The sequence below is a fragment of the Bos javanicus genome, chromosome 23, assembly GCF_032452875.1.
Source record: "Bos javanicus breed banteng chromosome 23, ARS-OSU_banteng_1.0, whole genome shotgun sequence".
In the NCBI taxonomy this organism is placed as follows: Eukaryota; Metazoa; Chordata; class Mammalia; order Artiodactyla; family Bovidae; genus Bos; species Bos javanicus.
In genome coordinates, this window is record NC_083890.1 from 50,449,231 (window position 1) to 50,476,760 (window position 27,530).

The window sequence follows — 27,530 nt, forward strand, 5'->3', positions numbered from 1 at the left end:
GTCAGACACGAAACGCAGGCAAGGAGACATCAGGAGGCAGCAGGGTAACAAGAGGCGTGTTTATTACATTTTCCTAGTAGGTCAATTAGGAACATTGCTGCTGAAATGCAAGTTACAACTCAAAGGACACTGGGAAAATTAGGATACATATTGAATATTTTCAGAGGTCAGCTTCCGTATCTTGATCACTAAACGGAAAGATTCTTCAGAACAGTCCCTTACCCTACACGTGGAAGGAGAAAAAGATGCCACGATGATGAAATCTATCAAAGTAACTGGAAAGCATTTTAAAAGTCAAATTGGTGCACATTAACGGACATAAAAAACAAATGAATTTGTAATGAACACTGCTATAAAAACTCACGTCTGAACTAGGACGCTACGAAGAAGAAAACACTTCAGGAAGCTCGATTTCAATGCTGCCCTAACTGACAAAGTGACTGTGCGTTAGCCATCTGGCTTCCTTCCTGTCTCAGTATTTAGATGGGAATTCCGGGAGTTCCTTAACGGTTTGACCTGCATCTGAAGACACGGGATTCCTGCTGCAGAGACTCTCTTTCTCCCCAGCTAGCTCGAGTTCCACTATGAAACCACGATCAACTACGGGTGGAGAGGCGGCGGCGCGCACCCAAGGACGAGGCACGCCTCACCGCCCCCACCGCACACCAAAGGCGTGTCCCGGGTACGTCTCAGGGGAAGAAAGTGGTCATTACGGTGATTAAAAACAGTGGCTTTCCTTCTAAACACAAAAATTACTCTGCGAAAAAGAGTGGAACGAAACAGGCATTGGGCAATAAAGGAGAAGGATGCTATTAATAAGAACTGAGGGTGAACTCATGCTGGGAAGGTCTTAAGGTTTATTTAACCTTGGAGGACAACAGGTCTACCCGAAGAATGATCCTAAGATGTGTAGGCTCAACCACTGCCCCAGCTACAGAGAAAACTATGCTCTGTGGGTCACGTTCTAGGACTTACAGACCCTCAAGTCTCACAATCACTTGATACCATTTTTGCCACAAAGTGAAATAAAGCAAAACCTTCCTGAGAGAAATGGCAGAGCGGCCGACATGGGCTCGCCCGCCTGCTGGGGACTGCGCACCACCTGCCCCACCCTGCAGGCTCACAGAGCTCTGGGTCTCTGCCTCAGAGACCACGGGATCCAATACCACCCCGTGTGCGAAGATCAAGACTGCTCATGGAGGCAAACAGAGAGTGTTGAGCCCAGAACACCAGAGACCTAGGGAACACCCCTCGCGCTCCCCTCGAGGAGGACCACGGCTGTGCTCTGGGTATGTGGCCTATTCTAAGACCTCGACAGCACTGGCTAGGCAGACCCCACGGGTGAGCCGCAGAGGTGGGCGCCCCGGGAGCTGAGCAGCGCTGAGGGCTTGTTCCTATCCCTGGGCATCGATCCGCCAAGAAGACACGACCCCCTGCGGCGGAAGACTGCCTCTGGATGGATGTTCTTGGTCCGATTCTGACAGCCATGTGCTAGGCGGGATCTCCGCGTCCACACCACTAACACTGCTAGGTCTGACGCCTCTTTTCACTCCGGGGGAGGGAAGGGGCAGGGGCAGGAAGCGTGATGAGTGAGCACTTTACAATGAGCACGGGAGCACTACTCTCAGTACCAAAGGGCAATGCACCCTAAATCATCATGCTGAAAACTGAACCACCAGACAGAAATTAAACGGAGGGCTCTTTGTTCTCAACTCTTTTATGGGACAGAACCTTAGCTCATGTCTTCTGGAGCCATCATCTTCCACTGAGCCGCACCTACAACACAAAGAACAGGCAACAAGCGACTTTGTTTGTTTACAGAACGCGCAACAGTCGTGAAGGCAAAAGACGAACTTTCTAGCGGGAGTTAACTTACTTAAATAAGTGTACAAAACGAAGCCGTGAAAAATCACCAGAAACACACCAATGTAACTATTCTGAGTGGCAATCAGTAGGACACACCCCACTGTGCAGCACGTGTATGACCGCCAGAGCTGCCTGGTGGGAAATTGCTACGCTTAGTTCAGGCAGGAGAGCTGCACCTGTGGGCCTTGCTTACAAGGCCTCACCGCCCGAGGACGAGCACGCCTGGCGTTCACGTGGTTCACGGCTGCACCACAAGGAGAGGGGGGCAGAGTCAGAGCTGGCCTAGGATAGCATCTGCACCTTCCTGGCTGCAGGTCATTTCATGCCTTTAAATGGAGCAAAACCCACCAGAAGGATGCTGCTACTCTGATTTTCCATTCTTGAATGCACCAAAATGTGCATGCTTGTTGTAATTAGGTGCCTGGGTGAATAAAAAAATCCCATTTACAATTTAAAAATATTATGTTAACCTCTAAAAATGTGATTACTTTCCACACTCCTCAGGGAGACAAGCATTAATTTTACCACCCAAACAGAAAAGATTACATTTCTGAAATTCTCTGCTACCATGTTAAAAAAAATTACTAATTCCTTTGTGTTGCAAAACCAAACTGATTGACATGATTTTGATTTAAACTGTTGCTAAATGTTTATCTACACATGCTGTCAGAAATAACCTTGTTAAGAAGGTGCAGCTGGTGTCTCAGCAAATCAGACCCTGGAGAAGGCGGTGAGTGGCCTGTGCCCCGTCTCCTGTTCTCTTTCCGCACCATCAGAAGGAAAAGTGAGAAAACAGCAGAAACATTAGTTAAATCCTGGACTCTACCCCACGACCTACAGGAACTACCTCACTACACTGAAAGCTGACAATACTGGTAGAATTTTTTGATGAAATAATTAGGATCCTAATTATTAATAAAATTACACATTTCTGGTTAGCTTACACCTTTAACGAGTAATTCTTTCAGTTAAAGAATCAAAGGAAGAAACGCAAGGTTGCTTTTCATTCTACGTGGTTTACCTGACTTACCAGCACTGCAGACAGAAACTTTTAAAAATGGCTACCAATGCCTTGTTCACAAAAGACTTTATTATCTAGTGATGCATACTGAGAACATACAGAAATCTGCATGGTCCACGCCACATGCAGCAGAACAATCTTCACTTTACAGTAAGTGAGGGTCAACTGTTTTATGCAGTAGACAACACTTTAAAGTCACATCCTTAAAGAAAAGCTTCATTTTACAAAAGAAATAAAAGGTAAAGAAGCAATTACCGCTTTTAAAAAGCAGCTGCTTTGTTCAAGAGTGGAAGGTTTATGCCTGTATTGAAAGACAACATGATCACAAATAATGAAAACAATGAACAAATGAAAAACACTTTTTACCATAAAGCATACACTTTCAAAATGACATACAAATAGTTAAAAATTTCATTACGTTGTCTATCTAACTTTTAAATATGAGGACTTCCAGAATTAGGCCTCAACATGTGTTATCAGTAAAGGAAACTACGCACTGTTTCTGTCACTAGGAACTGTATTTAACAAAATGTGTATAAAGTCTATAGCAAGTTGATTTAAAAAAACGAAAGTTACTAAGAAACAGTACACTGAAGGCGCTCTACCCATCAAGCGCGTTCTCCTCCAATCGCAATGTGATGAACAGAACAGAAACTGTGCCTACCCACAGCTGTGATGCCAGAAAAGAAACAAGATCAGCTCTCACACATGCGGGGAATCCTGCCACAACGCTAACGCCCCTCATTTGTCAACTCTTCCAGTAAAATAACATCTTACACACCGGTGATGTTGATGGTTCAGCTTACCTTCAGTGTACTGAATGCTGTACACAACCTGCTTTAAAAGAGGAGACCGTCCCTGCAGGCAGGCTCAAGAAGGAACAGGCCCCTTCGGCACTGACTACGCCCAGGGCATGCTGCTGTGGCCTGCACACACACACCTAGGAAAACGTGAATATAAACAGCATTTACGCTGGCCATTGATCTGAAGACCACAATGAAGCCAAGTTTGCTAAAATAAATCAACCACCCATATTCCTACTCATTTTTTAACAGATGCTTTTGTCTTTTATGTGAACTGCAACCATTTACATTAGCACTGTAATTCTGTGCAGTCTTGGCGATTAAAACAGTTCTACAGTGAGATTTCACATAAGACACAAAACAGATTAACTACCATTTCTAAAAGAAATATCACCCTTGGTGTTAATTCAAATATATCATGCTTCCTCAAATTTGCTGGAGAAATATTTATAAGTTTATATACATTAATAAACTGCTGTGAAATTTCTTCAGTCTTTGTATTTAATTACTCAAACCCTTGGAGCTTCTTCGTCTCATTTAAATCTTCTCCTGGATGAAGGCATGCTGCAGGGCCTGGTTGATGCTAATCCGTTTAGCGGGGTCCAGCATCAGGATCTGGTCCAGCAAGTCCTTCAGCTGGTGCACTTTCTTACGCTGGTCTTCAGGAAGTCGCTGGCACCCAATCAAGTCAGCCAACAGGTCCTTAGTTGGATTAATGGTGCTCATGACAGTAACTTTCTCCTACAAATAATTTTTTAAATGTGTATCTCTAAATAAATTACTAGACACATACAACCTAAAAACGTAAATGAAAAAAGGTCAACCCCAAGTTAGCCATGATGGCTTTTTTAAACATGGTTCTGTAATTTTATAAAAAGATCAGAGTAAGAACAGACAGGAATTCTATGACAATTCAAAATCACAGCTGGTGCGTGAACACAGGCATGGGGTCTGCAACAGCGCACGCCCACTGGCCTACCGCCAGGCGCGGAGCGGCTGGTCCACGGAGTCGCAAGAAGGGGGACGTCCCCCACGGGGGACAGCAGGCTCTCTGAGGAATTAAGTACAGTATTTTATAGGTAAGAGGCGCCAGGGAAGAATTTTTGATCAGGGAGACTAACACGATCAGATTTGTTTTTAGATCTGGAAGCAGCAGGGAAGCTGAATGCGAAGCCAGACCAAGACAGTGATCCAAGGAAAGAGAAAAAGGCCTAAATATGATAAAATAAACTCATGCTAGGCAAACTTTTTTACATCTTTTCATCACCTGATGTGTCTTATTTCAGAAACTGGCCAACAGGAACAGGAATAGATGTGTTTTAAAATATTCACAGCTCCTAGACCATCCAACACTCAATCCATCCATGAGCTGTAAGACAATCATTTAATGTAGCACACCTAGAGGACACTTACCCTCTCGGTCACTTTATCAACTTCTATGTACATGAAGTTGAGGTTTTGATCAAAATGTTGGTCTTTAAATACGCCTTTCCGAATCATCTGGCAATAAAACAAAAGTTGGATTTTGAGCTCTTACAAAACAGTCTGATCTACCGATAACCTAATATATAAGTCACACAAATATTACTATTTAGTCTCTCTGGGTTTGCTTACTTATTTGAAAATGATCTCAGATTCCTTGCTCTTGAGAAAGTAACATATTTGGAAAAAATATAAATGTTGTACCTAAAACTACTTAATAACATGAAATTAATTTTCCCAGGCAGTGAGTTAAATAAACCCATTACAATATCAAGTTGTACTTTCATTATTCAAAACTGAAGACTAAACAAAGACTTAAACCAGCTGTCCTTAGACAGGAGAACATTACACACGCGGGGCCTTGTCTCCTGGCAGGTTGAGAAACCTCAGGACATTTAAAACATTATGTTCTAGTAACAGCCCTGAAATGACACCAGGTCAGACCTCATTAAAGCAAAAACCAACAAAACTAATCTCTGTCTTGGTCTAAACAAGTTCAACAGAAGAGAATCTGAATAGAACCTAAAAAGATGTCATTTCATGTGGCTTTTCTCGGCACCTTTTCCTTTGCCCAGCAGCGTCCAACCTTTAATAAGCCGAGTGCCCTCGAGTCCCGCTTCCTATAGCCCCTGTGGTTCTCCGATGACCAGGTCCTTCCTCTGACTCCGTCTAACCTACCAGCATCTGGGTCTCGCCGCACAGTCACCAGGGTGGGCGTGTGTCACCCAGGGGCAGTCAGCAGGACAAGGGAAGGCTATGGGTAAGTGGGAACAGCCACGCCCTCTCCCCGTGCAATTCAGCCCCACCCTACACACCCTGCTGCTTAATTCAGGAGGGGAAAGAAACGCACAAGGACAGCCTTCAGATAGGAAAAGGAAGATGGGATTCTCCCATTCTGAAATGGGAGCTCTTGGCTGCTTAGCCCCACTAACTGAAAAGAGCTCAGGAATCAGGGTAGCCAGCTACCTGCCTCTCAGAAACTGGTGTACACTCACCAGGGTGAGCGTCAGCCACCCACAAATCTACAGGATGATAGGGCTAAAACCGTAAAAACAAGCTCACCCAAACATCCTACCTTATTTGGCATCTTTCCTTTGAGATCCATGGCGAGCTTCAACATATGGTTATTGGTTTTGCCAGGAAATAAAATTTTTCCAGTATAGAGTTCATATAAGGTGCAACCCACAGACCACATGTCTATACCATAATCATAGCTTTTACCTATAACTGAAAACATAATATAGTTTTAATATACAAGGATACTATCAACCAACTACTATTTATTTCCATTTACTTCCATCAAGAGGGGCATGAATTTAACTGGGACGATATAACCATTACCTCAATATTCACACTTCAGCATGAGTCTCATGTGCCTTCCCACCAATTCTTAACAGGGACTCTTAAAAACCTTAACAAATGAGGCCCTGGGGAGGAACTGAAGAGGCAAGAGACGCAGGTGTTTCTTCTCTCTCTTCATTTCCCCTTTTGTGGAGGGGCTGACTGGCCTCCGCCAAAGCGAAAGAGGAGAAAACCGCACAGGTCCCAGACAAGCCGTGAACAGGACGTGACGACCAGGCCGGAGTAATGCGGCAGTCTTCTAAATCTGAGGCCTTCCGTGCCCGTTTGTGACTTCTGCCACAGCTAACTACCATCACCCCACCTGAGGACGACGCAGGGCTGCCTTCCTTGGCAATGACTCGAGCGGCTGCTCAAGTGCAGCAGGAAACGGTGCCCAGTGAACCGGGGGCTCCCCCCGCCCATGACGGCCCAGGTCAAGGAGCTCTGGAGGAAACTTACTGATCTCAGGAGCGCGGTAAAACCTACTGACAAGGTAAGGCGTTATGTCGTTATCTGCAACATGTGAGGCTGACCCAAAGTCGCAGAGCTTTAATATAGTTTTTGATTCATTAACCTGCAAAACATTTTATCGGGGAAGTTTGACTCAGGCCAGGAATAAAGACATAATCATAAAAATAATTGGCTTTGAGAAGTTATTTCCAATACTGAGAACAAAAGTCACTCATTTAAAAATTCCTTTCCTAATAATTCAATTTCTTAATTATGAATAATTAAGAACTATAGTATTCTAATTAAAGAACTTTCTTTAACGAGGAAATAAGGGATAATACCAAGTGAATTTGATTCTAACCAATGCTATTTAGAAAAGGTTGGAGTAGTGAGAGAAAGCACTGAAGCCAAGGATCTTCTAAAACCCCCCAGAAAACCCGAACACAGTCAAGTTATTACTTAAAGGAACATGAAGACGGTCATTGAAAAGAGATCGGACTTAACTTTCGTTTGCCAGAAAATTATGATGGCAATGAAAGCAGAAGGATTCAGATTAAATTGGACAAAAACAGAATAGAAACATTCTTCATCTGAAGCTGTTAGACCATCCCAAACTTAGCACTTATGTCTTGAAAAAAATTAAATCCCTTAAGTATAAAGAAAGTATTAGTCAAGAAAATGTTAAATATATCTGGCAAAACTGATAAACATGAGCACTCTATTAGTCATCGGTTTCCTTCCCTTTGCAAATACTTCCACATACACAGTAACAGTGACATCTGCTGAGAAAGGCTGGAGGTGCTCCCATGCCTGCTGCCATCGTGAGTCAGAAGCATGCTCGGGGTTAACAAGTGGAGATAAGTCACATTCCAGAGTCCCTTCCCCCCTTCAAAAGAGACACACACAAATTCCGAGTTGGGACTTGAACTTGGCCTCTTGGTCCCACCCCACAGAAACCCAGCACACCCCCGGGCCATTCCCAGGCTATGGTGGACTGGCCACTACAGGTGACGTCCACAGAACTAAGAGAGCAACAGCAACGGTCAAGCACCAGGCTCCACCTGGAGAAATCGGGAAAAAAGAGATCTTCAAACGCAAAGTGCTTCAACGTTCTTACACATAAACTGCATTCAGCTACTTAAGGATGCAGTTTTAACAATCACAGACAAAAACCCCAGGGCCACTTTCAGGGGATGCTGGGTGGATGGAGGGTCTTTACCAGTAGCTGGGGACCTACACCCGGGCAGCCCTCATCCGCTGGCCCTCAGGGAGCCTAGCACACTACTCTGTCAGACTGACAGTTGAAATGCTGGGCTAAAAGCTTGGGGTTTTCGTTAACAAGCAGCTCCACTTGGTCTCTGATATTTATTTCCTCCTTTCTTAGGAAGAATGCCAAACTGTCTGAAATCCACGTGAAAACCTATACTAGTTAAGCACTAACTCAAAGATGAATGAAGGTTTAAAGACAAGTGGTTCTGAGACAATGGCAAATGTCATTATTTAACCTCAAAGTGGTTACCGAGATGCTGTTCACTGTGTGATTACTTCTGACCGGCACGTAGTTGATACATTCTCTGGTATGGATAGTGTATTTTGTAATTCAAAAAAAGAGAAGAAAACTGGGGTAAAAGTCAATTATGAAGTTGATCAGGCAAGACTACAACTCATACTGTGCCTACCATTTCACTGAGAACACTCATCGCCTCAAACCCCAAGTTACCTTAGAAATGCAGTACCTTATAAACTCAGAACAAACTTAACAAAATGGAAAGCCTCGATAATGTGGGAGTCTGGAAGGAAATGGTCTAAGATATTTAAAAAGAACAACGGAAATCTGAACCAAGTGTTAAGTGATAAGGAGTTTGAAACACACTTTAAAGGGATCTTTCTTTAAACACGTGGAACGTGCTAGGGCAGATTCCCCACCCGTGAACACGCCCTCGGCTCTTGACAGCATGACCAGGGCTGAGGAAAGGCTGGGGACGCAAGGGGTGTGTGCGGACCAAGCACCCCACTGGGATGAGGCTTCAGAAACACACACACCGGGAAACCTGACCTCCACAGCAGCAGCCACGCGCTGGGAGAGGCACACCTTCCACACCAGGCCCAACCACGCCTGGGCTTCCCCGGTAAAGAACAAAGGACGAAGATCATTCCTGGGCACCCTAAACTCAACTCCACGCGTCCACTTCAGAGGGGGTGACTCCCTTAAACGTCCCTCACGCCATGAAGCTAGAGAACAAAGGACTGCCTCACTTTGGTGAGCACGCCTTACACAGCAGGCCCAACCTGCAGCACTGCTGCTCAGACAGAGAGGAAGCCTGTCATCGCGCACCCAAGGACTCTCAGGGTCTGGTGGGCTCGAAACCCATCCATCAACCGGAGGAGGCCAGGACAGCAGCCTACTTCCTCTCTCTTCATATATTTCACTATAACACTTCATGGCCCAATTTCCAAAGAGTGAAAAACTGGTGAAGTCATTTGTAATGGGTAATTAATACACGGAATGACTCTTGGAAGATGTAATTTCTACAAGACAGTGGTAATCACGTTACAGAAGGAGCTGTACAGATGAACAAGGCCGTCTGATCACTGACTTACCAGGATATTGTCTGGCTTGATATCTGCATGGAGGATATTGCATCTTTTAAGGAGTTTCAGAGCCAAGAACAGCTGCTGACTGTAGGATCGGACAGCCTTAATGTGAAGGCCAACGTCCTTACCGTATTTTTTTAGCACCTCTCGTAAATTCATACTTGTAGGAAAGAAAAAAAAACAAAATCAGAGGTAAAAATGAAAATTTAAAAAAGCAAAAACATTTTCAAGCATGAAGTAAAATCAATTCAGAGTATGAAATACAATGAAAACACTGTTGAGGAACCCTCCCGCCCACCGCCCGAATCTCTGATAAATTATGCCACACTGAAACGAGAGCGTATGAACCGTGTGTACACAACCGTTTTCAAAATGAAGAGAAGGGAAGATACGCAGGGGTAAAATTCCCACTGACCTAGAATGGGCAGGAACACGAAGACATGGATTTGAAGGCTGAAATCATATTTCTACTCCATGACTCCCGTTCCTGTTCATCCTGGCTTAATCTTTCATTGTAGTATTTAACTTTCAGGGAACTCTCGGCTGAGCTCAAGGCCACACAAGGTGGGCGCGTGGCACACAGCACACAGCCAACTACCGTCTACACGGTAACAACCGCCAAGAAGCTACCTTTTCACCAACAGTTAAAACACAAAAGCCAGAGCCAACTGGAAAAACACATCAAACACCCAGAAAACTGGTCACAGCATTTATCTGAACTGAGAATGCGAGACGGGGAAGCCGAGTTTCCAGGGTCATGATGTCCAGGTTCAGGCGTCGTACCTTAGAGGCTCAAACACCAGGCACAGATGCTGTTTGTGATAAAAATGTCTGAAGAGTCGCAAACAATGAAACTTGTCATCAGGATCAGCGTCATTAAGTTTTTTCAAGAATTCTAATTCTTTTAAGCCAGTTTTTTGCCTGAAATGAAAAGAAAATTAGGTCAAAACTGGATACACCAAGAATTTAGGAAAAGTAAATAATGTGTATTTATTTTATATATTTATTTAGCGATGTGTTAAGTTTTTTTTTAGGTACTAATAAACAATCTGTTGAGGAAGGACAAGTCTCCACGTCATTCACGCAATACTTCCCACTTGGCCAAATACTGTTTTCATGGAGCTAATTTCCAAAATAATCAGTGAACAAAACAGAAACACCGAGCAACAGACCCACCTTGCTTGGAGGGAAATCAACCTGGCACATTTTATCTCAAGATGCTTCGATGCAAATATCATCCCCCAAAATTCTAGTTACAATTTGACAATAAGCCATATTTTAAAGCTAGTGTCTGGATTTCCATCGAACTAACCTTCTAAGCCCAGGGCAGCCCAGGACCTCAGCATAAATCTAGACACTTCTAGTGCTTCTAAACCAACGCTAAGTTGACTTTAATGCAGTTCAGTGTGTGGAATGCTGCTGTTGCTAAGTCGCTTCAGTCGTGTCCGACTCTGTGCAACCCCATCGACAGCAGCCCACCAGGCTCCCCTGTCCCTGGGATTCTCCAGGCAAGAACACTGGAGTGGGTTTACATTTCCTTCTCCGATGCATGAAAGTGAAAAGTGAAAGTGAGGTCGCTCACTCGTGTCCGACTCTTATCGACCCCATGGACAGAAGCCTACCAGGTTCCTCCATCCACGGGATTTTCCAGGCAAGAGTACTGGAGTGGGGTGCCACTGCCTTCTCCAGAGTGTGGCATAGATTGTGTTAAAGCAGTATGGCAATGACCTCATTGTTCGTAGAGAGAAAAGGCAACAGATAAAAGACACGAAGGATTCCTAGACCTGAGTTGTCACCTTTCGCAGGCCATATGCTCGGTGACAGCCAAGCAACACGACCCTTCGAATTTGCACCTCTGGTCTCGGGGTTATGACAGTCACAGTCAAGATCAGCCGTAAGACAAGGGCAGAGAGGAGGGGGTCTAAGCGGACAGTTCACACTGTAGGTACTGAAACGAACTGAATACAATCACACTGTAGGTACTGAAACGAACTGAATACAATCAGTCGACAGTTCCAAGGTGTCACATGTAACAACACGTGACTGTAAATTAAATACCCACAAAGAGCTGCTCTGCCGTTTCATAAGCCCCAAGCTGTCCTACACAGACTGCTGTCACTGTTTAAAACACGCTTGTGTGTGAACGCCTGTGTTGGGCTGGTTCCGCAGCTCCCTGAACTCACATGAGCTCGTTGTTCCTGATGATCTTCACGGCCACCTCCTGGTTGGCCCTCGCGTTATCCCTGGCTCGGACCACGTTACTGAACACACCTTGACCCGTGTAGCCGTACACGTTGTAACGCTTATCCAAGACTTCACCTATGTTCACACCTAAAAAGGTAAACTAAAACATCAGAATTCTGACCGTGATACATTAATGGACACATCAGAAATCAGAAGGCAGGAAACACAGCGTGTTAGGAACGCGCCCAATCGCTCCAGTGTGCGTGGCTTCCTGGACACCAGAGTCCCAAGGCCCTGCCTCCACACTGCACGCCAGAAGCTGCAGGCCTCCAAGCGCTACAGAAGTTTCAGTGAGCACCCGGCAACTGCTGACGCCCCCACCCGAGGAGGCAGTGCCGTGGTCGCTGCAGTCCGGCGTGACTGGCACCGCCCACCCCCCCGGGAGGATTACCTGGGGCCTGAAAGTAACTGAACAGACTTAAGGTGCACGTCGGGTCGCGCTGCACTCCAGTCTGCGAGGCTTCTGGGCGGCGGCTCGGGCACACACAGCTGCCGGCGGTGCCACACTTGCAAGTGACGGCACTGGGATATGACCTCCAGAGTCCCCCCACGTGGGAAGCCTCGAGCCACACGATTTTACAAAGCACTATGATAAACTCTGAAATGAGGAAGGACTGTGAACTTACGGTAATAGCCTTCTGCATCAGTCCAGTTATCCCTGAGGTTGGGATTCTCTTTGAAATCTTTCCCAATGCCAGCAGCCCGCAGACGCGCACTCTGAAATTAAGGGAGTAACATGAGCTATTTACCCCCAATTTAGGCAGACATTTAAAGCACTTCCTTTAAACTCTGACAAGAAGATTTCATGCCAAGTTAAATAAACTCTTACTATGACTCACGTAAATGCAACGCAACAGAAACACGATTCCTGAGTCTCCTGTATCACAGTACTGCTCAGGGAAAAAATTCACGTTATCTTCACATTTCTCCTACTGCCCTGTTCATGTGACACCCCGGTCTCTCCCCAGCTCCACAAGGAGCGTCACTGGCTGCACTACAGGAGCGCCCGGTGCTTCTGAAGACGTTTTCCTTACTCATCACTCGCAGGACACCCGGAAAACCCGTCACACCCAGGCAAGGGAAGCTGCCTCAGAATCACGTCATCCTCTCCTAACCCGTCTCCCGTGCGCGTGGCTCACACTGGAGACGCGACTTGCTGCCGAAGCCGGTCGTGGTGTCTGCAGGGTCCCGGACACTGCTGGTCCCCCGTCCACTTTTAACGCCCCTGCTGTGTGCTCTCTGCACGCATGCACCCCCACTTCCCGTCACCAAAGCTTCCATGTTTCTCATGTCCCCTAATTTATGAGGGAAATGGTCTGCTACTTTTGAGACCATTTCTCAAGGAAAAAAACTGATAAAATGTTTAAAAGAAAAAATTTCTTAACCCAGTCCTTATAACATTCCCGGTTCTTCAATGAATTCCATTAAGCTCCAAATCCTAGGTTCCCAATACAGAAGCCCTGAGTGGAAGGCCTGAAAATTACTCATGTCACCTGGTCCCCCACTAACCACAACACACACAGACGTCTGTAAATCCCAGAAAGGAGCTGTTTAAAAAGAAAATAACTACACATTTAAGTCATTCTGTGTTTAACTTTTACGAAGCCCTGATTCTTCTTTTCTCGGTAGGTATGTGCATACCACCCAAATATGTATTTGCTGTATGTACTGATTTTAACAGTTGTTCTTATGACTAAAAATACTCACATCAAAATAGGCAGCAAACATATCATCAGATTCTGTAAACATATCAGGTGCCAACAGCTTCTTCTGAGATGAACCTGAATGGAAATTAGCATTAGTATTTGGAAAATGGAGAGATACAAACTGAAACACAAATAATACACCAATGGAAAATCACTAACAGCAATTCAAACTTTTTCCTCTTGTATATCAGTTTTTCATTAAAACCCAACTTAATATCACTTCATAACCCAAGATAAAATAAAGCTATCCACTTTTTACTGAGAATGCATTTCGGAAAATTAAAAAACCTAATATTGATACTTTCACTAACATTGAACTATGCTAATAACTAAGCAACAACTGGGCTTGCCAGGTGGCTCAGGGGTTAAACAAACCACCTGCCAATGCAGGAGACTGGAATTCGATCTCTGGGTTTGGAGGATCCCCTGGAGGAGGAATGGACCACTCGCTCCAGTATTCTTGCCTGCAGAATCCCATGAACAGAAGAGCCTGGTGGGCTACAGTCCATGGGGTTGCAAAGGGTTGGACATGACTGAGCACACACAAGTAACAATTATATACCATCAGGAAAGCTCCTCTTTAAATTGCCAATTCATACCTCAAAAGGTTAAACCCTATATCTGGATTTTGATTCAAACCAATGAACTATAGACATGAGATATTTAAAAATCATCAATTTTACCAAGTGTAAGTAATGTGTTTTTTAGAAACCTTATCAGAGATACAAACTGGATTTTTCCCAGGTGAAATTAATCATGGCTTTGCTTTCAAATATTCTAGCAAGCAGAACCAAAGGTACTGAACACGTGTGGTGGACCGAGTGTGAGCTCCAGCTGCGGTTACGGGGACACTCACTGGGGTGTTCTGAACACGGCATTCCTCGTCCCCTTCCTCTCCCCTGCTGCAAACACCCTCTGGGTGAAGTGACGGAGCTGACACCCCGGGGGAGAAAAGCACAGCCACAGAGACCTCACTCGCTCACCGTTGTTCTGTTCAACGGCCATCAGATTATGCTTGGCTTTGACGGAGGCCTCAAACGTGTCAACGTTCTCGCGCTCATACTCCTTGACATCGGCAGCCACGCGCTCCAGGATGTCATCAGGAGACGGGGAGCGGGAGCGGGTGCTGCTCTGTGGGCTGCTGGGCTCGGACGGCACCGACAGGTTGCTGTCGTCAGCAAGGTACTTGTATTTCTGTAGCGACAACACAGAGCATCATCGTCACCAATCGGGGGAGCTGCACTGAAAACCTGAGTGTCAAATAATGCTAAAAAAAAATAAATAAAGGTACTGATGCCTCAGCTGAATCAGATCCACAATCCCTTATATGTGATTCCAGACCCACAGAACCGTGGGAGGCTTTCTACGTTTGGTGCACGTTCATTAGGTGGCAGAATCTGACCTCAAGACGGGACTCTCTGAGTGTTCCCAGTGTGAACACGAGGTGTCTCACAGCAGAACGCTCCCAGTGTCTGATAATGGGGTGCTGTGCTCGCCCCCACTCAGGGGCTAAGTAAGATACATGTATGCACCACATTACCTTCTAAAACTCACATATTTCTCAGTTCTGAAGCACATCTGGCCCAAAAGGTTGGAGATAAGGGATTGTGGACCTGGGTAAGAACAGAAAAAGATTCAACCAAGTTTTCAGGGGTGCCCAGTAACTGCTCAGTACCAGTTTCCGCAATGCCCCAGGGAGGAAAGTCGCCTCTGGAATTCCAGTTACGCCCCAAGTACTCTGAAATTCCAGTTCTGCCCTCTGCTCTGAGATGCTGGGGTTGCTGCAAGTTCACACAGGCTGCTACACCTACCCTTTCCCTGTCTGCTTCCTCCTTACAGCACCCAAGCATCTTTCGTGTCTTCCAGAATTGTTCTCTCAACTCCACCCTCACCTCCCATCACATGATGGTGAGAGAAGGCACTTTATGAGGACAGCCATGCTCGCAGGGCCGCGTGGCAGGCCTCCTCTCTCAGGACAGCCAAGGAGAGCCGGCAGCCTTCTGCACAGCTCACCGTCTTGAGGCCTACGTGACACCCTTTCCCGCCCAACTCCTGCATCACTCGTCTTTCCAGGAGTCTTAAATTTATTGAGACGTTCCATTTAAACATGCACGTCTGTATTAGAAAATCTACCATTTTTACTAGGCGTTAAAGAAAAATCTTTCTCACATATAACAGGCTATAATATATATAATTTTTATGCTAAAGGAAATTCTTCCAAGAAAGCACACTCCAAATTTTGTCTTACAAAAGGGCTTTATATGGGAATCCTATGTATACAAAAAAGATAACTATTTCAATTTTATTAAGAAACTATCTTTTTTTCATGACCTATTCAAGTGCTCTACCAACACTTAATTGTTAAAGTAAAAATCCTTAATTTTGTTTAAATAGTGGTTATTTAAGGACTGTTGATCAAAATGTTACTAAAATCAATACCTGAACGATGGCCTGTCTTTGTATTCTTCTCTGTTCTATCAAGGCTTCTTCATCTTCCTCCTCAACATCGAAGTCTTCAAGGCTTAGGAAAAGTTACATCCATACATGTTAACTCCAGACATCCTTAGAGAGTCCAAAACTGTTAACTTGCATACATTTCAAAAAATAAAAGCTGGAAAATGTGGGTCATCAGTAAGTGAACAGAAACCTTAAGCCACCTCACTCTATCCTTGCTTTTAACCCGTCCTGGTTTGGAATCCCAGCAAGTCAACTTAACCTTCAACGTCTCCTTCTTCTCCTCACCTACCTCACTGCACAAAGACTGGAAACAAAAGACAGATCCTTAAGCTTAAAAGTCATCACTAGCTGTGATCAAAATTACAGACGGAAATTAAAGACTTTCAAGTCACACCATGTTTGTCTAATTTGCAAAAAGGAAGTTATAGGAAAGTTCCATCCTTACTTGTCATCAGATGAAGATTCCTGCTCGACCTTCATTCCTTCAGAAAGACTTCCTTTAAATTTGTCTTCCTTTACTTTGCTTCTGCTCCTACGTCTACGACCACCCCGTGATCGAGATCGCCTTCTCAGGCGTGATCTGCTCCTCCGACCTCTGTCCCTGTTTGAGAAGAACAGAGAGATATATATATAATATATAGAAAAGGTCAATTGAAGTTAAGGAGCTGTGAGCGTGCTGGGGCACGGATGTTACAGGAACTCTCCGTACTTTTCAAAAGCTCGATTTTGTTATAAATCCAAAACTGTTCTAAAAATAAAGTCTTTAAGGGGCCAGCGGAAATGTTTTAATGAACAGATTTAAGTTTAAAGCAAACTCAACAATCTGTGTGTGTGAAATATTGCACGCTGGGGACAGAAGACTGCATGGCACCACAGCTAGTTTCTCAGAGAAAACGGCTGTTAAGGAGAGCCACCCACTGAGCTTCAAAAGCTCCGGTCTGATGGACCAAAGGGGAGGCTTTACCTTCTCCGAGGAGACCTGCTTCTTCTTCTGGGAGACCGGCTCCGTCTGAGAGGGGAACGAGACCTCCTCCTAACAGGAGATCTGCTGGCCCGTCTGCGAGCTGGAGACCACCTGCTGATGGGGCTGGCGTCCTTGGACCTTTCCCGCCTGCTGAGGATGTCATCTCGAGGTCGTGTTCTTAAGGGGACCAGACACAGGTTCAGAGAAGAATAGATCAAATCAGAATAAGCGAATTTCTCCTACATGTAAAGGCACTTTAAGAAAGGGCACAGTAACCTAAAGACTGCAAACACAGAATAATGTTTTGTAACAAAAATTCAGGTGACAACAATAACATTTTGGTGTAATTGTTGACACACAAGAGAAAGTCTATTTCCTCTGGTCTCACAATTTGAAGAATTAGTAAAGATTATTCATATTGTTTATCTTTTTCTCATTTCAGATAAAACTTGCCCATATAAGGAATAATATTCCATTCCCTTGGTTTGAGCACTGATTTCTTTCTAAATTGTCGACACTTCTTTTTGCAATCAAGAGCCTTATTTTTAATGAATCAATTAAGAATAAAACCCCTTTACAATCAACATTAACCTTAGAAGAGTGGAACTTTAGGTAAGAGTTAAGAGAAAATGCCAGTCCACCGTGTCATGGAAGTAAATACTGGTATAACTTATCTGGAAGGAAATATGGCAGTGTCTTTCTGAAATGAAAATATACGTAATCTCAGACTGTGTAATTCCACTTCTATGAAACTACCCTAAAAGAAGCTTTACACAGACTCAATGGATATCTCTGCACACAACTGTGAAAAACTGGAACCAACCTCAATTTTCATCAGTCTCAACAAAGGAAGTTGAATACATTATGATATATCCACAAAGTGAAGTATCATGTTGCTCTTACGTAACAAACACCCCTTATATACTGCCACTCAGTATTTGATGAGAAAAGAAAACCACGGCTAACATGAATGGTATGAACCCTATTTTTAAGAAGTAGCATGTGCATAGAGAAGGGGCTGAAGAGAAACTGCTGTCTCAGGAGTGGCGGCAGACGAGGGATGGGAAGAGTGAGTTTACAGGTTTCCTGCAGGATTTAAACGTCTCTTTAATTTCATGCATTTCTTCTGTAAACTAACACTAAAAACTCGTTTCAAATATTCAACTCTAGTCCCTTAAAGAACTCATAAGAATTTCCTTTTCAAACTGAAAGCAATTGAAAGAGAATAGGATCCTTAAGAGAAGATGTTAAGATACTAACACTGTCTCCATGCAGAGCTACAGGCAGGGGACCATTCCATCATTTAGAAGTAAAGAATCAATAGGAGCTCTTAATGAGAATTGCATTCTTGAAGCTTCTCAACACACAGGATAATTTAAACTTCAACATCAATTCATATTTATACCTATACACAGTAGATGGCTAGGAATTCATGAAATTATGAGCCAAGAATTGGTGGATCAAATGTATTATGTAAATATGAATGATTTTTATTACGACTGATTAAAAAAAATCATTTTACAATAAGACTACAGGTATATGAGTTAATAACAAAAAAATTTCCCATTTTCAATTGTATTTTGGGGACCAAGAAAACCAACTGTAGTTCCAAATATATTGTTATGATTCAAAATCACACCAATTCAAAAGAATGGACAGGTCACAACCCTTAAACTGATAACCTCCATTTTTAAAAGTTCCAGCCCACACTATTCAAAAAACAATCCCTGCTCTAGAAACTAACACCTTTCCCATAAAATGCATAGACTCAGACTTATCAACCAAATTTCTTGGATTTAAAGGTGCGATTCTGCACGAGATACTAAATTAAGAACTTTAAAAAAAAAAGTAAGTTCAACATTTAAAAGCCACCTACAGTCAAGACACTGACAGAAGCAAACAGTGACACAGTCAGCAGACAGGACAGGATTGTATCGAACACTAAAAACTCTTATCACCTCTGTTTTTATTGTCCACAAGCTTTAGCTTCTCCACTGAAATCTGCTGCAATGGTAGGAACCACTACGACTCTGAAATCAAGTTACCTTGGAGAAGAGAGGCGTCTCCTTTCGGGCTCCCTGCGTTTTCTCTCCAAGGACCGGCTCTTGGCTCTCCTGCCAGGCGACAGGGTTCGAGAAGGTGACTTGCTCTGTTTAGACCTCCTGTCATTCACAAGTGGGGATCGACTTCTTCTGGACTTGTCCCGCTGTTTCGGAGACAGACTTCTTCTTTTGGGACTGCGACCAGGTCTTCTGCTGGGTGACCTGTTTTCCTTCCCAGAGGAAGCGTCTTTAGAGGGAGACTTGACCGGCTTCTTCTCTTTGTCGGCTTCAGGCCGTTTCGATTTCCTCTCTTTGGACCGTGACCGTCTGTCTTTGGATTTGCCTCTCAAGTCGACTGGGGATCTAGATTTCTTGCCTCGATCACGACTTCTACTTTCGTTTATAACAGGGGATTTCTTCCTGTCCTTTGCCTTACTTTTGTCTTCGACTTTAGCCTTGTCGTCGACAGGAGATCTGGCCTTCCCAACTTTCTCTTGAGAGCGCCGTCTGAGGGTGGGCGACTTCGACTTTCTGGCTTCATCTTGGGACTTACTTCTTTTGGAGGGGCTTTTTGACTTTTTCCTCTCCTTTGACTTGCTCCTTGTTGCCTTCTCTTTAACTATTTCAACACCTCCCTTACTCTTCTTTTTATCAGACCTGTGTCTAGTCCGTTCTTTGGATCTGCTTTTGCTTCGCTTTTTTGTACTATTTTTATTGTCCACAAGTTCAAGTTTGCCCTTCGTACTTGAAGATCTAGTACTAGACCTATTTCCATTTCTTGCCTTTTCATGAATCTCCCCCTCTTCTTCAGAGCCGGACTCATAACCTTGTAATATGAGCCCCATCCCAGACTGGACCTTTCCTTCCATTAACTCGTTATCGAGTTCAGCTTTAATCAAGGCTCTCTGCTTCTCCAAGTCTTCCAGCAGAGCTAAATCATCAAGTTTAGTTCTTTTTGCTGGAGACATACCTTCCTTGTCAGAAGCGTCGGCGACCTCCTTCCTTTTGTGTTTCTTGTGTTTGTGCTTGTGCTTATGCTTCCTGTCCTTGTCTTCTTCCGAGGAATGCTTGTGCTTCTTGTGTTTGCTTCTGTGTTTATGCTTCTTTTTCTTGTGACGACTGTGCTTATTTTGAGACTGGTCTTCCGAGACTTCTCCGTTTTCTTCATTAACACTCTTTTCAGAATTAGCATCTTCCATCCTATAAACGTATCAAACACATTTAAAAGACACATTACTTATGGAGCATTCAGTCGTAAAAAAACAGCAATGATAAAATATATCTCGATGTGATACATGAAGTTAGCCACTGAAATATTTTATTTCAAAGGTATAGGGCAAGAACTGAGCTGAACAGGGATTTAACTCTGTTTCTAATGGTTGAACTCACATACTGAAAGTATTAAAGGAAATACATAATAGGGGAGGTTAACATAATTATACTTTGTAAAAAAGGAAATTCAAACCAGTAGTTTTTGCAGTAAGTTAACACTGACTTTCTTAAACAGTCACTCAGAAACGTGGTTTTTAAACCAGCATTTCCCATACCACTCCACACTAAAGGAACCTGCCCATTCTTTTTCCATAAAATATTAGTAATAACATCCATCGGGACACTAATCACTTTCCCCACCTGAAATTCGGAAACACACACACACGCGTATATCACACACACACATATCTCTCACACACACACACACACACACACACTTAAATCTCTAGAGCCAATATTGGGCCTGTAAGCGGCATCTTAGCCACCGTGTGCCCCCCTCTCTCTGGGCAGCGTGATGAGATCGCCATGCCATCCCGCCCTGGGCTCCCACCACGGACACCGTCTGCTCCTGACCCTGACCAGCCGCATCCTCAAGGCTGAGGCTCCAGGGTCACCAAAAGCAGGTGATCCTCCTCCTGACATCCGGTTGGAACAATATGGATTAATTTGCTCAAGTCCTCCAAATTATATACTCCTATACTTTTAATAAGTTTAATGTTTTAATAGTAAGTTTAATGTTTGCACCATATACTACAAAGAACTCCTGCAAGTCAAGAATTAATGGGTCTATTCAATCTCTTTTAACATTTAAAAGAAAATCACCTACACACAACGTAGGCATTAAGTCAGGCAGCAGAAAATAAAATTTCTTGCTTCTCTTAAGGAAAACTTCCAGTGGAAAAGAATCACATGCCTCACTGGAGAACTGCAACGATAAGACCTGAGTAAGGGCATTATGGGAACGCTGACGGATCACTTTAAAACATTCTGAAACACTCAAGGAAGGTATCTTGTGGATCACAGAAAAACCCAAGCGATTTGTTCAGCAGGGACTTTGGGGGAGAGAAGTTTATCAACAAGGTATTTATTTGGATTAAAAAACAGGCTGAGTAACATTGACCTGAAGAATGAGTATGACATTTACCAGAAAGGTTAAGGGGTATTTTAGAAGAAGGAAAAAAGATCAATGTTGCCAGGGTGTCAAACTTGGGGAAGAGACTGGTCTAATGGAAGCTAAGCTCTCAGGTGGACCGATTCCAGGAGATGGAAAAATACAGCAGAGGATTCTGGGAGCACACAGCTGAGACAGTGGGGAGGCTCATGGAACCGCAAGGTCGGGCTGCTCGACGGACGGTCCCCCAGCCTGGTCTCAGTCTTCAGTAAACTTGGAGGGGCAGGGGCACGACACAGTGGAGGACACCTGAAAAGATCCTGGCCCACAGTGGTGAGGGGCGTGGAGAACACACAGCCACCACACGGCAGGAACTGGGGGTTTGGGGTGTCACACTGCCAACGCCCTTTTCTGGCACTGTGGACTATGGGGAAGGAGAAAGTACTATCGAGCTGCAGAGCAAGCTGTGTGTTCAGCTGAGTCAGGTCTCAGTCTGGCCTGACTCCTCTCTAACGGAGTATAAGAGGACACAGGATAAACAGTGTTCTGGGATCATTAAAATTTCTCAAAGACTTGGAAAAAGACAGCGTAGTATCTTTGTATATTAAAAAATACCCAACAACATGGCTCTATCAAGGAGGCGGGGGGACATCACAGATTTAAGGTGAAGATACAAAGGCATTTCAACTGTGTTCGTTGTATAGGCTACAACCTCATACAGGTAACCGTCTCCCTTTCCTAGACTCTCCCATCCCACAATCCAGAAGGTGGGGTATAAGTCCATTTTCCTGAACCTTGACTTACAGGGGGAAAGTGTGGGATAAATAGAACTAGGCTAAATCAAGATAGAGAGATAGGCAGGGAGGACCTTTATGAAGGTTGAGAATGATTTTCAGGAATATAAAAATCTAAGTGCCCAAAGTACAAAATTCTACTCAGTAAGCTAGAACTCAATCTAAAGACCCTCTAAGAACGCCCCAGAAAACGGACAGCTGGGTGGTGAAGTCTCCAGAGGTTCAAGTCCCGGTCCCACTCTGACTAGCTACGTGGCCTTACTGAGCATGAGCTTGTGAGAAAGAACAGTACCTACCTCCGAGCACACGGCGAGGACCACACAGTTAACACGCACAGCTCGTAAGGCCCAGCACAAATCTCGTGCCCAAAGTCAGTCGTGCTTACTGTTCAGACACTGGGCAAATTTACTCCCCATGGTGCTGGGGAGCTGCCCACGGACACTCAGAATGTGACTTTAAAGAGCAAGGGTCCTGATCAAACCTCCTTGCTCCAACGCCGCGTGCAACAGATACCCCCAGTGTGCCCTCAGACAAGCCACTCCAGTGTTCCCCACTGTAAAAGCTGGGCAAGTAACACTTCTGACCAACCACAGGTATGTCACTGCAACGAGTTCATACACATAAAAGCAGTCACTCAAGTGCTCAAGAAGCGCTGTCTCTGCCTGTGTCCCCACGACAGAGGTGACATCACACTCAAGGAGGCAGACAGGACTCATCCGAGGGCATGGGCACACCCAGCTGGTGGGAAGGCTGGTGCTACAGTGGACGTCAGAGCTCTCGCTTCTGCTTGAAGATGCTTTTAAAACACCAGGTCACTGTCAACCCCGAGAGAAAGCTGATTACTGCTTCCTGCCTCGTTCAGAGTGAAAACCTGAACCCTCCACAAAACCTGTAGCATCAGCCCAGCCTCCCTTCAGTGGAGCCTGCTCCCCCCAACCCCACGGCTCTCCTCCCCAGCACGTAAGGGCCTGGGCGCTCCCCCGGGAAGTATACACTGCCCGGCCCCTCATCTACCTCAGGTCTTGGCTCAAGTTCCACTTTCTCAGTCAAGTTTCCCTGACCAGCTCACTTAACTATAACTACAACCCCCACCCTACTACAAACACATTCCCTCTCTCCCCTGCACTGTCCTCCACCTAGCACAACTCCTGTTTGTTCCTCCTATTATAACATAAGCCCTGTGGAGCAGGATCTTAATCTGTTTAGCTCACTGCTCCATCCCCGAGGCCCAGAGATGATTTAACCCTGAGCGGGTACTCAGTAAGTACTTCTGTGTCAAGGGAATGGTTCGCAGAGTAACAACAGGTGGCTCAGTGCTAAAGAATCATCTGCCAATGCAGGAGATGCAAGAGATGTGGGCTCAATCCCTGGGCTGGGACAATCCCCTGGAGGAGGGCATGGCAACCTGCTCCAGTCTTCTTGCCTGGAGAATCTCATGGACAGAGGAGCCTGGCGGGCCACGGGGTCACAGAAGAGTCGGACACGACTGAGCAACTGAACAACAATGTATGCAGCAGCATCGCTGGCCACGCTGGTCTATGCCGTCTGTGCACACGCTCAGCTCTTGAAGGGGAATACTTTGTTTTTGGTTCACTTACACTCCAGCGCATACGCCTATTTCTTGACCACAATACCCTCAAATGATTTAAATTTAATCATCTCCCCACAGAAAAATCTGCTCTTCTAACCCTTTTCCAATGCTACTTATAATTTACAAGTTTCCCAAGGCATTTCAAATCCAAATACTGAAGGGTTTACCTTCAGAGGAATTTCCTTCAAAAGAAAACCTAGCATCTAATGTTTCTGAGAATCAGGATCAACATCACGGAGCCCAAAGTCACTGCAGCCATTCCCAGGAGCAATCCCAGTTTTCATTGTAACTTAATGAATGTTAACTCAAGAAATGACTAGGTTACTAATAAAATGCCACCTGAGTGCCTTAGGGCCAGCTAGCTTAACCTTAACTCCAGAGTTCTCTTACATTGGAGTTAGGCAGAGAGCAGACCTCCAGCCTCTTCTGTTGATCTCTTAAAGCAAATTTCAAAGAAAATAACTGAAGTCTGACTAGGCACACGAGGCAAACTTGAACTCGGCCCCTCAATGGCACCCATGTCGCATATAATGAGCACACTTGTGCTAGGTCACTTAATTTAGGCTCATTAACAACTTTCTTCTAAAACTTTAGGAAAGGTTTCTTGTAAAGGAACCTGATCACCTTCTTGGACGATTTACATTTTGCAATCTACACATTTAGTAGGTATATTTCTATACCAAACTGGTCTACAACAGGTTTGTCATAACCAGTACTTACTGAGAGCTGAGTAACATCCTCCAAATCTCATTTGGAAGGAAAGCTGCATTCGGAGTGCAGACAGCATGGTAGTGTCAAACAGTATTTACTCATAGGTTAGCTTATTTCATCCTTCAAACAACCCAGAGTCTTGGGGCATCTGGCACAATAAAAATAGCCATGGAACAACTTTAAAATAAAGCGACCAATTACCAACCACTAGTATTATTTTAACTTCCCTCTTCACACACACACACACATATATATATATATTTAAGAATATTCCTAATAACATCTTATATGGGAGGCATTCAATTCATGCTTTGGAGCTGGGGGCAATGGGGAGCGAAGTGAATGCCACTGCTTTCGACAAGGAAAATAATTATAACTAAGTCTGTTTCTCTGACAAGTGAGACTCCTTTAATAGAGAATTAATGCAGATGCAAAAATAAGGATGGATTCAAAAGACCAACCAGTCTCAAAAGGAACCATTCCACCCTCACTCTTTCCAAATGGGCTATTAAATTCCAAAGAGTTGGAACTGTCATATCATAAAAATGAACCTTTCTGGGATACTGGAAATAAAAATTATTTCAAATGTTAAAGGCTAGTAATATTTTAAACAAAAGGAACCACAACATAGAGTGAGAGACCAGAGCACAGAGCAGGGCTTCACAGCGGGGCTGCCCAGGTATAAACCCTACAGGGTTAGTGTGACCCTGGGCAAGCTAACTCAATTTCTCTGTACTTCCAGTTTCTCAACTGTACAATGTGGGGAGTGTCAGGACCGCCTCCACAGGGTTGTCATAAAGACTGAATGAGGTCGGATTTGCTCAGTACCTGGTCTGGGTAAGTTCAAGTAAGTCAATGCATATAAAAATTTAAATGCTTGAAACTATGAAAAAAGACTGAGCTAAAGACATCGACAAACTTAAAAGCCACTGAAAAGCATTCAGGGAGCTTTACTTTTTCAAAATATTCCACTTGGAGGAGATTCCACGTAACTGTGAACTCCTCGCTGTGTCTTCGAAAATAACCTACTCAGACATTACATTTCAGCATTCACTGTGGGCAGCCAACATGGTACTTGCTTTCCTACTAAACTGTCATTTTCTACACTAAAACGTTTCAAATAAGTGAAGGTGGGACACTATATATAGACAGAATACTCTGCGCACCAAGTGTGTGTGCGTGTGTGCATGTGTGTGTGAGCGGAGGCACAATAAAGACCACCTCAGTGCCACTCACATTGCAGGAGCCGAAATAAATACGATGAAAGCTAGTGTTATTTGAGTATAAACATGGCTGCATCCTTCTTGACAAGGAATCTAAACCGTCCCTGAAATCAAAGTAATGGACATAATACTACAGAAATTTAAACAGGTTACTAGAAAAATCAGCTGCATAGCCTAAGATTTTCATAGGATCTTCTCATGAAGCCCGAAACAAGGCCTCACTGTGAACTCTGAAAAACAGAGAGAGAGGCAGGTGTACTTCAGAACCCACGTGCCCTCTTTTAAGTCAAGCTGTGGAGATAACACAGCAGCTTTCAGAGGCCCTAAACGAAATCTCCCGGTAACTCTCTGCCTAGCAAAGCAAATCCCCACGCAGTCCGGCACTGGATGCACGGCGGTGAAGCGATGAGCCGGCCGGGGAGGTGCAAAGATTTCTCCTCTGGTCAGTCCAAAGTTGCCGGGAGACTATCTCTACCTTCTTCTCAAGACAGCTGGAAACAAATCAGATAATGAGGATGCAAGCAAAAAAAAAAAAAAGGCGCTACAAGAATACTGTCTTAAAATCCGTTTTCTCTTCTAGGTTCCTGAGCTTTCCCAGCAAACACACGGAAAACACAACACACTGCTCTCAGTAAGGGAAGGGTTACCCTAGCAGAGTACGCGAGGATGCGTCCACTCGGCCGCATCGATGCTTACGTTAGCTTGACTACAGACACGAACCGCACGGGTTTGCAAGGAGCTGACCGTTCCCACTCTTTATTCCACTGGGGCTCCCGGAGAAGCGCTGTAAACTCGGGCCAAAAACCCTAGGTCTCAGAACCGAGGACTTGGTCTTACTTTGCCTCGAGTTTGCGAGCTGGCACACCAGCTGCGCTAGGCAGAGGAGGAGAAAACACCGAGGGGACGCTGGGGCCGAGAGCACCGGGCGGGAAGGAGGAAGCGCCCGCCGGCCGCCAACCGCGGCTCCGGGCGGTGAAGGAGGGCGCGCCTGGCGCCCCTCTGCTCCCGGCCCCCAGCCACGAAGGCTGACACCGGCGGCGGCGCGGGAGCCGCCTGCGGAAAAGAGCGCTCGGGGATCGCCGCCGCGCGGGCCGCGCCGCCCGGGCTGCTCCGGAAGACCCGCTCGTCGCCTCAGAGGCGGGCAGGCGCGCCCGCGCCGCGGCCTCGCGCTCGGGACCCGTAGAGGCCGCTCGCGCCCTCGCCTCCCGGGGCAACGCCGCCGCGGGCCCCGGCCGCCCTCGACCCGACAGCAAGGGCCTCCGGGCGGGCGGAGCGCCGAGGCCGCCCTCCCGCGCCCCCAAGGTGCCGCGCGGGAGGCAAAGTTTGGCCGCGACCGCTGGGCCGCGAACTTTCCCGCCCGCTCGCCCGCCCGGGCGGCGCTCGGCCCGTCCCCTCTCGGCCGGCCCCCAGCGCAGGCCCTCCGCGCCCCCGTATTACTTACTCCGGCTGTTCCCGCAGCGACGGCGCCTCCGCGGCGGCCATGTTGAACTTCCTGACTCCTCGGCAGCGGTGGCGGCGGCTCCGCGGACGGCGGAAGCCAGGGGAGGCGGAGGAAGAGAGAACAGGGCCGTCGCGCATGTGCCGATAGCGTCGGGACCCGTGGAGCTCAGCGTCGCTCGAAGAATCCGGATATACAAGTGCATCCGGGGACAGAGCGCACGACATGACGCACTTCCGGGGGGGGCGGGACCGCGGCGGCCCCAGTCGGGGCTTTAAAGGTGCGCGCTGATTGGGTAAAAACCGTCGTCAAGTTCTAGGAACCTGGAGAGGGGATGGAAGGCAGAGGTGTCTGCGTCCTGGGCGCAGTTCCGAGAACTGATCTCATTGTGGTACCAGACTCGGGTGAAAATTTTCAAG

At 45.5% G+C, this 27,530-nt stretch overlaps 1 protein-coding gene across 18 annotated transcripts; it reads right to left on the reverse strand.

Moving 5' to 3' along the window:
* Positions 1-45: 45 nt before the first annotated feature.
* Positions 46-27,315, reverse strand: PRPF4B (pre-mRNA processing factor 4B). Of its 18 annotated transcripts, none has more exons than XR_009733021.1 (19): positions 27,115-27,313; positions 18,975-20,171; positions 16,930-17,106; positions 16,411-16,566; positions 15,948-16,029; positions 14,492-14,702; positions 13,510-13,583; positions 12,429-12,519; positions 11,742-11,889; positions 10,342-10,479; positions 9,565-9,718; positions 6,973-7,087; positions 6,248-6,399; positions 5,104-5,190; positions 4,154-4,431; positions 3,694-3,827; positions 3,143-3,188; positions 2,544-2,619; positions 46-1,776 (listed from the first exon to the last, which is right to left on the reverse strand). XR_009733021.1 is itself a non-coding variant. In XM_061398957.1 (15 exons), the coding sequence occupies exons 1-15, from the start codon at positions 27,249-27,251 to the stop codon at positions 4,228-4,230; spliced, it is 3,123 nt and encodes a 1,040-aa protein (XP_061254941.1). In that variant the 5' UTR covers positions 27,252-27,313; the 3' UTR covers positions 46-4,227. The 18 variants fall into 18 exon arrangements, 2 of the variants coding, with proteins under 2 accessions (XP_061254941.1, XP_061254942.1); XR_009733022.1 differs by having other exon boundaries at positions 2,544-2,626; XR_009733020.1 differs by having other exon boundaries at positions 3,694-4,431.
* Between the last annotated feature and the right edge of the window lie 215 nt (positions 27,316-27,530).